Source organism: Gymnoscopelus microlampas, assembly GCF_963454915.1.
Source record: "Gymnoscopelus microlampas genome assembly, chromosome: 21".
Classification (NCBI taxonomy): domain Eukaryota; kingdom Metazoa; phylum Chordata; class Actinopteri; order Myctophiformes; family Myctophidae; genus Gymnoscopelus; species Gymnoscopelus microlampas.
Genome location: NC_139958.1, coordinates 32,711,274 through 32,724,076, shown reverse-complemented (window position 1 = coordinate 32,724,076; position 12,803 = coordinate 32,711,274). Strand labels below are relative to the sequence as shown.

The 12,803-nt window shown below is 41.7% G+C and overlaps 1 protein-coding gene across 1 annotated transcript in view; it reads right to left on the bottom strand.

Annotated features, from left to right (window-relative positions):
- LOC311037909 (uncharacterized protein) overlaps positions 1 to 12,803 on the bottom strand; it is a gene marked incomplete at both ends in the record, with an annotated part of 166,608 nt that overhangs the window by 45,244 nt on the left and 108,561 nt on the right. The window contains 13 exons of the mRNA XM_084047205.1: positions 154 to 198; positions 624 to 677; positions 775 to 819; positions 1,574 to 1,627; positions 1,718 to 1,762; positions 2,436 to 2,489; positions 3,020 to 3,064; positions 4,298 to 4,351; positions 6,856 to 6,909; positions 7,099 to 7,206; positions 11,848 to 11,901; positions 12,315 to 12,368; positions 12,489 to 12,527. Of these exons, the coding sequence (XP_083903331.1) occupies positions 154 to 198; positions 624 to 677; positions 775 to 819; positions 1,574 to 1,627; positions 1,718 to 1,762; positions 2,436 to 2,489; positions 3,020 to 3,064; positions 4,298 to 4,351; positions 6,856 to 6,909; positions 7,099 to 7,206; positions 11,848 to 11,901; positions 12,315 to 12,368; positions 12,489 to 12,527 (705 nt within the window). The remainder of the gene's footprint in view (positions 1 to 153; positions 199 to 623; positions 678 to 774; positions 820 to 1,573; positions 1,628 to 1,717; positions 1,763 to 2,435; positions 2,490 to 3,019; positions 3,065 to 4,297; positions 4,352 to 6,855; positions 6,910 to 7,098; positions 7,207 to 11,847; positions 11,902 to 12,314; positions 12,369 to 12,488; positions 12,528 to 12,803) is intronic.

Sequence of the window (12,803 nt, the reverse complement as noted above, 5' to 3'; positions counted from 1 at the left end):
CAAGTCATGATTTGGGGAAACAACATTTAAACATTTTGACTACCTAGAAAAAACAGACAAGACCCCCCCCCCCCCCCCCCTCTCTTCTTTGGCGCTCCCCCAAGGGGGGGCCCCCTTGGCTCTGGACCCCAGGTTGACAAACAGCAGACTTACGGGTTCCCCTTTCGGACCGGTGGCACCAACCATCCCGGGACGTCCCTGTGAAGATACGACCGCATCAGAGTCGACCTTTAACCAAAGGTCAATTACAGAGAACACGATAGCACTGCTAACAGAATCACACCCCTCCATAGACTCCAACATAAACTCAAATGAATCCAACTCCCTTACAACCATTTTCTTTTTTTACACATCGGAGAACCGTCCAATGGATAATTGGTAGCTATAATAAAATCACCGAAAGAGCTTCTGTGAAAACAATACGTTTTTCTCTGTTTATACCCTCGAGTTATGCATGCCAGTGGTGACACGGTGATCTATAACAATGGCCTGATACATAAGCGTTGGTACAGTATACACTCATCAATAAACACTGGTACATTGATTGATTGTGAGTAATAGCCAGAGCCTTCCATCTTGCGATCGTTTAATGTTTATACTGTTCATAGCAAAGAGGGAAATACCTGGAGTCCGCGGAGTCCTGGTGCCCCAATCTGTCCATCTAAACCTGGAGGCCCCTAGTTATAACAGAAACGGGCAAAGATGTATTCATATACACATGTAATGTATATGAAGATTCTTACATTGTTGCATGCAGCCAAAGAAACAGAATACCTGGGGGCCTTTAGGGCCCACTACACCAACAGGCCCCATATCGCCCTGGAAGATAAAAGAAACATTTAGACCATTTAGATCTTCTTTAGGTCAAGATATTGTCACTTATTCCAAGGAAGATTTTGATACGGACTCCTCAGACTCCAGTTGAGCTGGAAATGTTTAGAGACGGACTTGAGAGCAGTGGTGGAAAAAGTACTCAAATTCTTTACTTAAGTAAAAGTACCAATACTGCAATATATAAATACTCTGTTACAAGTAAAAGTCCGGAATTAAAATTTGATTTGAGTAAAAGTACAAAAGTATTGGCATCAAAATGTACTTAAAGTATCAAAAGTAAAAGTACAAAATATTTGAAAATAGCCGATCTACAAGCTCACAACGCGTCGCGAGCTTGTAGATCTGCTATTTTCAAATAGCCTAGGTATAAAATAGGACTAAAGTGGTTAATGTATGTTTTATTATATCATAGTTTATATCTGAAAAGTAACTAGTAACTAAAGTTTTCAGGTAAATGTAGTGGAGTAAAAGTACAATATTTGCCTCTGAGATGTAGTGGAGTAGAAGTAAAAGTATTGGAAATTAGAAATACTCAAGTAAAGTACAAATACCTCAAAATTGTACTTAAGTACAGTACTTAAGTAAATGTACTTGGTTACTTTCCACCACTGCTTGAGAGTCTAGATCGTATCTCACTCTATTGGTATATTTTCCAAGAACGGAAAGATTTGAGGACGTGATTTGAGTGCAACACCAGGTGACTTGTTAAAATAGGTGAAAACGTTTGGTGTAATCTCACCTGTGAGCCGTTAGCTCCCTGAACGCCAACTGATCCCGTCACCCCTGGTGCACCCTGGGCCATATAACACACATACACACACATTTATATGATTGGTACTTCATAAACATTTTGCACCCTGGTCTGTGTATCTACTGTACTTACAACAGGGCCTGGCAACCCAGGTAGGCCATCAAGTCCACTCTCCCCCTGGTGGAACATAAAGCACACAATGAGACTTCACTGCTTCATTACACCCACTAAGGGTCCCCTCCATCATACATTAAAAACAGTAGTTCTCAAAGTGGGGTCCGGGGACCCCTAGGGGTCATTTTGGGGGTCCTTGACGTGAAAAAGTTTCAGAACCACTTCATTAAAACATTAGTTCTCAAACATTTTGAATTAAAAGACTCCTATAACTCAGAGTGTACAAATGGGTACAGGTCCATTCAGAGTTACAGACCTACAGTATAAGTGTAAGGGTTCATTTGGAACTCCCTCAAGGACCCCTGAGAGTCCACCCTGAACCCCCTTTGAGAACCACTGCATTACAATAAACCTGCATGCTGTTACATGACATCTAGCTGGAGATGATGCTGTTATCATCAAGTGCCTTAAACATGTTCCGCCTTGCTTTCTGTCCCAATTTTGGGCATGTCAAAAAGAAAAAAAAAGAAGAAAAGAAATGGCAGATCTACAAGCTGCGATGGACAGTAGATCGAAATGATTTAGAAGATGTTTGCGGTTGGTTGAGTGGTTAAGACCAATGCAACAACTCAAGGTCAAACTAAGCCTGAATGACTTACAGTACATTTAAGAAAGGAAAATATTGAGCCAGAGATACATTTAGTGCAAAAAAAAAAAAAAAAAAGAGTAAACTCACATGAGGCCCTGGGGGTCCATCTGGCCCGTAACCACCTCGGATACCTGCAGGTCCCTGGAGGAAGAATCAAAAAATATGCTTTATGCTTTTATCTAGCTGTCACTTAAATACGTACACGTTATGAACCAGAAATGCCTGATTTGTCCAATATCAGTTGCATTCCGATCTGGCTTTCATTCTACATCTAACTGTGTGTGAGAACAATTCCTGAATATGAAAAAAAGTACACAACACCTCAACACTCGTCTAAAAACATTAACCTGCTTCACAACGCTGAGAGGTTAATAATATGGATCTGAATCTTACACTGACATCAATCAAAATGATATATAAACATTACAAATAGTATAAATATTAGTAGGCTAGTAACTATTAATGATTAGACAAGGTAAGAATAGAGGCCATTTATTTGTAGGCGCAACTTGCTTCATACCCAAGATATAACAGAGCCATGTTTTGCCTCCAGACATCTTGGCTCCAACAAGTCTTAATTTTGTAAGTTTCATTTAGCTCCCACCCTACTCATACAGTACATACAACATAAAAGACATACATGCTACCATAATGAAATAAAAGGAACTCACTGGTGGACCCACAAGGCCTGGTGCACCTGGCAGACCGATTGAACCCTAAACATTGAAGAGAACACAAATTGGAGCAGAATAAACTGTAGCTACTAAAAGTACAGTGAACAGCAAACAGTACACATGCTTTGTTGTTTATGCTGTGCGGGTGAATGTGTGCATGAGAATGTGCTTGTGGATGCACCTGAGGTTGAAAGCACCAGTACTGTATATACAATATACTCATACTGTATGGGTTAGCGTATTAGTCCCAATGTGCATTTCTTAGGCTTGATCTATACTTTGCTGGGCGAAAATAGCTGATCTACAAGCTCACAACGTGTTGCACTACGATGCGTTGTGAGCATGTAGATCAGCTATTTTTTGGCTTTAGGACCCATGAACCTACTATCCCCATGTTCTTGTGTGAGATGAGAGCATGTGGGGATGGATGAGTACATGCAAGCTAATACAATGGGGCCTATGAAGTGTGTCTGAAATACCCCGGATTCAAACCCAGGTCTCCCGCGTAAGATATCAATCATTTCTACCACTCATCAAAAGGGGAATTAATCCAGCCATGGCCAGGGGAGATATTAGGCTTATGAGCTCGCAGGGCTACTCCGTGATGTTCATCCCCCTTTGACCTCCGGCAGGGCTACTCCATATACAGTAAAAGGTTTGCTCCTCTGTGGGCAGCACTCAGCTGGGTGCAGCTGAAAACTGAAGTTCCCCCTTGGGATATGATGGGTATATATATATATATATTTAAGATGATGAGGAATACAATTGAAAGAAAATGGATACGACTGTACAGAAATAATATCTGATGAAGGCAGCATAAGGTTAAAGTGTAGTCAAATGTAATAGAGTATGTGCACACTAGCTCTCCTGTATGAGGTTTAGCCACTAGGTGGCAGTACAACCATCTTAATGCTCTTAACTCACCAGAAAGAAGTTTGATGAACATATTACAACTGCCTTTAAAGTGACATTTTCTCATAACAATAATTTGCTAAATATTCTGTACATGATATGGGCCTGGATATGTGGACTTTCCATTCTGTCCTTATTCATTAACTCAACATCAATTTGGAATCGTACACTGTGCACACTGTCATTTAGGTACATATTTATTCATATGATGTGTATCCAAATGCATCATATAAGGATGAAACCAAAGCTGCGTCATTATGTTGGTTGCTCTCTTTTACTTGTCATCTCATGCAAATTTGTCATACATTCTAATAATCCAAGCATTGAGTTACAGGCCATGCAAAGTGTTTCTATAAATATTACCTTCTCGCCAATTTCACCAATATCTCCTCTTGGACCCTTGGCTCCATTACGACCCTTGGTAAGTAGAGGATAAAGTCATTTTTTACAGTATCAAACCTCCCTCTTCAAGTATTTTATATTGTCGCTGTCGGGTGGCAAAATTGTCCAAAACTGTTACTTTTCAGGAAATGGAGAAAAGAACCTGTGTTCTAATCCATTGTAGTTATTATTTAGTTACAAGCTCTTGATAATACTTTTCATTGGTTAATTATTCATTAAAAAAAAAAAAACACAGCTTTCACTTAAAAAAAATCTAAAATAGCAAAACTAGCACATTGTGAGCTTGTACATCGGCTATTTTCGCTACTTTTGCGTGACACTCTTGTACGACAAAGTATGGCATGAAAAAGGTTGACATATGGAGATACAAGGTTTCTGCCAGACAGCGTCCATATACTCTGCCACACATAAGATTTATACAGTCAGGTTCAAATCACACAGTTAAATATGGTGTTCATTTACTGTAATTCAAAAATAGTGTACAAATGTAACCAAATGGGTTACATTTGTTGAAGTTAAATGAAGCGACGCACACACAAATCATCAAATTTGCTTTTTACTTAGAGAAATATTGGGATAAGCAAACAAAGAGAATGACATAGTTATGTTGACTCTTGTGTTACAAATTATTATTATTTCAATATTTGTCTTTGTGTGAAGCTTTCAGTTATTGAGAAGCCCCCGGAACCCAGTGGTTGCATTGAAGCGCATTGGACATGCTGGCCATTCATAGGTACTGCAGCTGGGGCCACTGTACATGAACGAGCAAAAACGGTTTCAACCAATGTGCTCGACTCACGAGCTTGCGCACCTCTGTGAGGCAAAACGCGTCACAGAGGTGACGCAAATGCGTCGCAGAAGCCCCAAATAGGCCTCGCCCATCACATTTCACAACCTGGAAGAAGGGGTGATTTCGGCCCATGCGTTGGGGGAGAAATTCAATGCAAGTGGATGGGAGGGGATATCCGGTGCCTTCTCTATTATTTTTAACTCTATATGGTCTTAAAACAAGACATGAAAATACCTTCCTTCATTCATTCATCCACCAATGTTTTGATACATAGAAGTTTCCCAACTTTCATGTGCTTGCACTACACAGCCCTGTGTGTTTGTGATATACAGTACAGGAGAATGTATTTATTCAAATCATGACGCCTTCAGAAATATATTTGTTTGCATTTCCACTGTCCTGTTCATTCTCATGCTGGAACCCATCCATGCTCAAGGGGCACATGCTGAAGTTGTTTTGGATTATGTGTCTGTGGACCGACCGTACAGCTGTTTTCAAAACATCCTCTCTGGCAACAATTTGAACAGCTGGTGATCAAAATGGTTTAAAAATGGCAGACCTATAATAAAAAAATGTTGGTTGCAGGCTCATGCTCCTTGTCACTGTGTCCTGTCCCCCCAAAAACTAATAAAATACTTAACGAGTGTGGTCTGCCCCTTTCCCCTTCACAATGACATCCTGAGTTTTAATTAATCTTTGAAAGTGTGAAAATCGGCCCGCAATGTTTGTACAGCCTAGTCGAGACCGAAGACTTTGTGACGGAATGAAACCATTTTGGAAAAACTGCAGAGAAAAATTGCAGCGGTCTGAACAACCCCGTCCAAGGCTGACTGGGTCCCATGAGATTCCACTTGTTGAATTGCTAGCAACAAGTTCCAGAGCATAATCATAACGCCACAGCCATTACTATGATTTCTTTGTTTATCTGTCACAACTGTTATGCTCCCATATCCCACAGGGATGCCCCTCCAAAGTCAGAGCACTGACATACCAAATGGCATCACAACACATTTATCAACACATTCATTCCATGTAGCGTTTAGGAATACAACAAATTATTTCGCACAAGTTTTGGTTCCAGTACTCCGGGAGGGACAGACCTGTCACAACTGTCTGCTGTTTTTATATCCCATGGCCCGGAGGGACTGAGCTAGTTGGTTGTCGACACAATATACTATAAATAAAGCGGAATATATAAAAGATATAGCTAAATAGATACAGGAGGAGAGGTTGTTTTGCTGACCGATGCTGAAAGTAAGTTGAAATGACGTACCGCTGCTATTTAAACGGGAAACGGTTTCCGCTCGTCACCTTGATGTAGACTGTTCAGTTTTAGAATGTTGCTTAACTCTTTGACTGCCAGAGTATTTACACATCTACCCCCCTTCCCTGCCAGAGAATAACATTGCAAAAATAGGTAAACTGTGAATTTTGTCTCCGTTTATTTTTTAACATTGAAGTGAATGGAGCAGAAAATCTTCGTATCGCGTTATCTCCTGCTTCCTTTGTGATAAAAAAAAAAATGTTTTTTGAAAAAAAAAAATATATATATTTTTTTTTAATTTTTAATTTTTTCAAAAATCTCGTCAATCTCGTCGACGGCTGGCTGAGCCATGCGGAGAAAAACGAGAAATCTCGTCAATGGCAGTCAAAGAGTTAAGAGTTGAAACAACACCCTTTAATTTTGCTGTGTTAAATAACGAAACAGATTTAATGTTGGATTTCGTACCTCGTCGCCTTTTTCTCCCTTGGAACCTGGCTCTCCTCTGTATCCCAGTGGACCCTGGAGAATTTATTTTGGGATAGAAAAGATAGAAAGAAAGTTAAAGAAGTAAAAAGAACACAAGCCGCTACACACAGATCATTGTGATACAGAGGCTGTTCTATTCAGCAGATGATGTCATCTGGATGTTCAGGCACGGGTACTGTACATTAAATCACTTTTCACAGAGTCGTGCCCTTTGACCCCCACCTGAGGTCCAGGAAGTCCAAGTGACCCAGGTTGACCATCCAGTCCACATTCCCCATCTCTCCCTGGTACCCCCGGTCGGCCAGGGACCCCCCTGTGGCCTCGCTCACCCTGCAACACAACACACCTTCCAGTCAACAAGCATACTACCGGAAACTATACTATATGAGTATTCATTCATTCATTGATTCATTTATTTTAGTGCAATGGTTCTCAAACATTTGTATTTGGCCACACAGACCCCCTTTTGTAAAGATTCTGTGCCAGGAACCCCCTATATTCTAATAGCCGCAAAATATAATAGGGCTTAAGTTGTTTAAACCACGGGTTCCCAAACCTTTTAGCTCGAGACCCAAAAGAGAAATTTGATGTCTCCCCAAGACTAGTGAATATAGCCGATCAACAAGCTCACAATGTGTTGCGATGTGGCGTAGATCTGCTATTTTCACGACTTCTTAAGTCTTATTATTCATGGGTTTTCTTTGATATTTAGAAAATGTATACTATAAAACTGATAATCGGCTGGTTGTTTAGAACCGGACTCAAGAACCACTGTGAAGGCCTAGCTGGGTTGTAAGGCCAGCTAGCCACTAAATATGCCATCCGTGATTAGCTGGGTTGTAAGGCCAGACAATCTCCTGGTACTCTGGAGAGAGTTAAGATGATCTTCGAGCGTCGCTGAGGACACTGCCTTAACCAGGGCATCCAGCCACCCTTATACTGCTGGCTGTGCCCCTGATGTCACCACGGTGATGTCAGATAGCGTCAGACATCTCCATACACGGGGCTGCCCATGTCCGTCATGCCCAAGTATGGGACCATGACGTCAGTCCTGGACGTGACGGCCATCTCCATGTATGGAGTCTCGGAGAAGGGTTCGCTGATGTCAGACCCCGTATCTATCGCACGTCTTGGGTCTCTATGACGACTTCGTAGGTCGATCGTCTCCATTTATGGGGATCTCCATACATAGGCCAGTGCTGGCAAGTATGCCCTAAACGTTCGCAACATATACAATTCTTTTTTGAAAATATTTTGAAATAATTATTTTAAAAAGCGCAGGAAACAAACCAACCACAACCCAAAAATGTGTCCGCGACCCAAAATTGGATCCCGACCCAGTGTTTGGGAAACAGTGGTTTAAACTCATTATCTTCTTCTTCAAGGACCCATGGGAGTCCCCACTTTGAGAGCCCCCGTTTTATAATTTCACTTGCAGATACTGTAGGCTAGTCGGCCAAGAATTGTCAAAGAAAACATTAACAGCACATGATTTATGGAGATATTAATGGCGGGGGAGGTTGCAGCAAATCAAAACAGATTTACTTACTGAAAATACATGCATTATATGTCTACACTGGCAGTGATTCTAATAAAGGTACTGTAAGTAGCAAAGGCTCTGGCTTTTTCCAGTAATAACTTTTAGTAGCAATTTGTCGAATGGCCTTTGGCTAGACATCGGCTAGGCAGCATATTGTCCACAAGTTAGATTTATTTTATTGTCTCAATGCCTCTGACTGAGGACAGGTGGAAAACATGTTCGGAACCAGACGGAATGTCTAAACCACCTGTCAGATCTTGGCTGTGGACAGTGTTTGATTTCAGGCAGCGGCGTTTGATGGATACAGTAATACACATGTAGATGTTGGCCTGCAGTTAAATAGACACAGTATTAAACATGTAGATGTAGTAGTTTGATGGACGAGTTGAGCGCTGTTTTAACGAGCGGTTTCTGGAACAGGTTTCAGACTACACAAGCTTATGTTCACACACACACACACACACACACACACACACACACACACACACACACACACACACACACACACACACACACACACACACACACACACACACACACACACACACACACACACACACACACACACACACACACACACACACACACACGAACACACGCTGTGGCCACCTAATGCAACATGTGGAAATAGCTGATCTACAAGCTCACAAGTCACCATGTGAACTTGTAGATCTGCTATCATCAGATTTTTTTGAATCTTTGCCAATTTTTTGATGCCAGGCTTAAAGTGGTTAGACACAATAATAATGCTAATGCTATGAACAGAATAGAAATTCTGTCACGCGCGTACTTATATTTACACATACTGTGTACATACAGTTTATAATTTAACTGCAGTTGCTTTCAACAAATGCTTTCATAAACATGCCAAAGACAAACAAAATAAATGGATCCATTCACAATGCCACGTGGACGTGGGTGCGACGCAGAGCGCACGTGACTGACTGGCTATTGTCTGAGGGGAAAAGTTTACAGCTTTCTAAAAACCACACCAGGCTTTGAAGTGACGTTGTCTCTCCTCCAGCATGTCCTGAGCAACACCATGCCACCTTATGCAGTTCAGTTGAGGTCTACCGTAGACAATAAAGCCTGTTTCATATATATTTCTGTGAAAAAAAAAAGCTTATCTACAAGCTCAGACCGCGTCACAGTGCGACACGTTCAGAGCTTTTAGTTTGTGGCACACGACAACAGTGTGTAACTAAGTATAAACTAATCATAAGAAAATACATGAGCAAGCTCGCTTAAGGTCCTACAGATGTGCCATTTCAAAACTTCAAATGTCCTGCCATCGGCAAGACAGTACATTTTCAGGGGATTCCCAGGGCAATAAGAGGGACAAAGAAGGGCATTTAAAATGCTGAATTATTTTGATGATCACTGCTTTTATGATGCTAATTAATTTGAGCAACTGGTCAAGGACCTCTTCAAATCACCTTTCGCCTCATAATGAGTCTGACACCTTCTTCAACACACATTCTTTTGTTCTCATGTATATGGATGTCTGTTGAAGGGAAAAACGGGGGTGAGTAGTGACAACTTCTTTTCAGGGGCAAAACAGTGCATTTTTAAGGGCAGAACAGGGAGGAAAAATGCATTTTTAGGGCACTTTCAGGGAAAGAACAGTAACGTGTGAAGTTTTGAAGTGGCACATCTGTACGTTTATGTATACTAGTGTGATGCCTGTCGTAACGCATGCCCCTTCGGGAACGCGTAAGTTTGAAGTTGTTTACTTGTCGATTTATAGATATTTTTCGACAACCGCTGATCCGACCGACTTCACTCTGGGCACGGCCCTCCCTTGGGTCCTCAGCAATGCACACACCAAGTTTGAAGTTGATATATCGGAAGGTTCTCGAGATTATGTGAAGTACAGACAAACAGACGGAGATTCCGTGAATTCAGAGACAGACGAGCGGTTGAGAGCGACATGTGACAATCTGAAAATGATAAATATCTCCAGTTTTACAAACTGCTAATCCAAAAGAATTCTTTAGCCCGCAGATTTCTTTAATTAGAAGTTGAGGCCATATGGAAGAGAGAAAGCGATGTCTTGCTGAGCGAATGTGATGCCTATTAAACAACGTTATAAAACAGTGAAATCTGGGTCATCTCTGACCCAGTTTGATCAAATTATCTGACAAAAAAATATGGAACCTCTTAATTTAGTCATAAAAATACTTTTGTCTCTCATTTTCTCATTATGAGCATGGTTACGTCATGCTGGGGATTTGCAAATATCCAGTCCATCTTAACCACGCTCCCTCTTCTTCACATGCTATGCTATGCTTAGATGGAGAGAGCGTCTAATTTCACATTCACATTTTAATGGCCGCACAGCAACAACTGCTTGGATTTGTTTTCAGTATTGGATTTGAGTCTTGCACTCCATAACACAATCTGTCATAAAAACATAACACAGTAATTTAAACGGCACAACAGAGGCAAACGGAGCAAAAGGGCGTAAGTGCAAAGATTGTAAAGATGGCGTCATTTTTGTGAGTTTAATTATGTCTGTATAACAAGAATTTATGGCTCCACCGGCGGACAGCCATGGCCGGCGGAAGGATTATGTTTTCGCGTTGTCTGTCCTTCCATATGTCCGTCCGTCCATCTGTACATGCATATGTGCGTACGTACGTCCGTCTGTCTGTACATCCTATGTCCGTACATACGCCGGTCTTTACATACATACGTATGAACGTCCGTCTGCATGTCCGGCCCGAATCCGTGAATGCAATATCTCAGGAATACCTGAAGGCTATTTCATGACATTTGGCACGAACTTCCACTTAAGACTCAAGGATGAACTGATTAGAAGTAGGTGGTCAAAGGTGCTCGGGTGGCACAGGGTGGCACAGGGTGGCACAGGGTGGCACAGGGTGGCACAGGGGTAAAGTATCGGCTGCCCACCACTGCGGGGGTTTGATACACGTAAACACAATTGGTTCATGTTCGGGGGAGGGAAGCCGGGCGGGGAGGGATATGTTTGTCACTGCATGTACTTCTATGGGTGGGGGGCGGCACCTGTCTGTCAGCGGGGAAGAGTAGGATAGAGGCGCTACATCCTCCCGGTGGGGGCTCCTCAAAGCGCTTTTTCCGGCCCCCAGCAGGTCAAAGTTCAAGGTCACTGTGACTTCTGATGTCCATCCCATTCTGGTGAACGCAATATCTCGGGAACGCCTTGAGGGAATTTCACGACATTTGGCACAAACGTCCACTTGGACTTAAAGATTAAATGATTAGAAGTAGGTAGTCAAAAGGTCACTATGACCTCATAAAACACATTCATTAACCAGCTTTGAAAAGCCTTCACTGCAATGGGTCTGGACAGACACGGATATGGCAGAGGCATACAACAGCTATGTGGTATTTCTAGTTTTTTAAGCAGGACGTTTTAGCAGGTTTGAACTGATGGCATTTGTGCTTACCATCTCCCCCGCCATCCCTGGTCGTCCACGGTCCCCAGCTTCACCTGCCGGTCCCTGGATTGGGAAAGCATAAAGACAAAAGGTTAAAATTGTTTGTGATTTATTTTTTTACAGGGACAGTGCATGTTAGTGAAAGTGATACAGGGAGACCCCTGGTACTGAACAAACACTATGTATAGCAATACTTCCTACCAGAATATACTGTATAGCACTCATTTTAACAAAATAATAACACATAATATATCACTTACTGCTCCTATAAACCCTATACTTTGTTGACTGGGGTACACCTGGTGTCTATACTTGAAATGTTTGCCTATTTTCACTGAACGTTTGCATATGATTAAAGCTATCCATTGAGCCACTGGCATTATAATACTGTGTGGAAATGTCCTTGTCAGGGAAATAATGTGAATCTTCCCATATGATTTATTCAAAACATAATTAATCACTACTAATTGTCTCACCTGTATGCCTGGCTTCCCCATCTCCCCGGCGGGTCCTTCAAGGCCCTCTTTGCTCTGAAAGCTCAGGGAGAAGATACTTGGTGTCAGCTAAACAGGGACTTACAGTATAACAAGTTAACAACAACTCCAACAACCACAGGCCAGCCTCTGTATAGGTAGTCACAGCATACTTACAGGCCATCCCGCATGGAGCAATTGGTAGAAATTGGTTTGCTGCAAAGAATAATAACAGAATAATGCATCAAATGAAGTTGCAGAGGAGAGTGAAAGTTAAATTAAAATACATTCTAAGAGGCATGAGCTCAGCTCTCCCCAGGCTGGCAGAGCGCAGCTCCCAGGATTACTTACAATTGGCACTGGGTGAAAAAAAATTGGGTTGCAAAATCGTGGGATAAAACAAATAAAATAAATAAAAAGACATATTCTAGATCAGTTATGGAAAAAAAGCCATTCCTTTTTATTTTATTTGTATGGATATTTTTTGGGGGG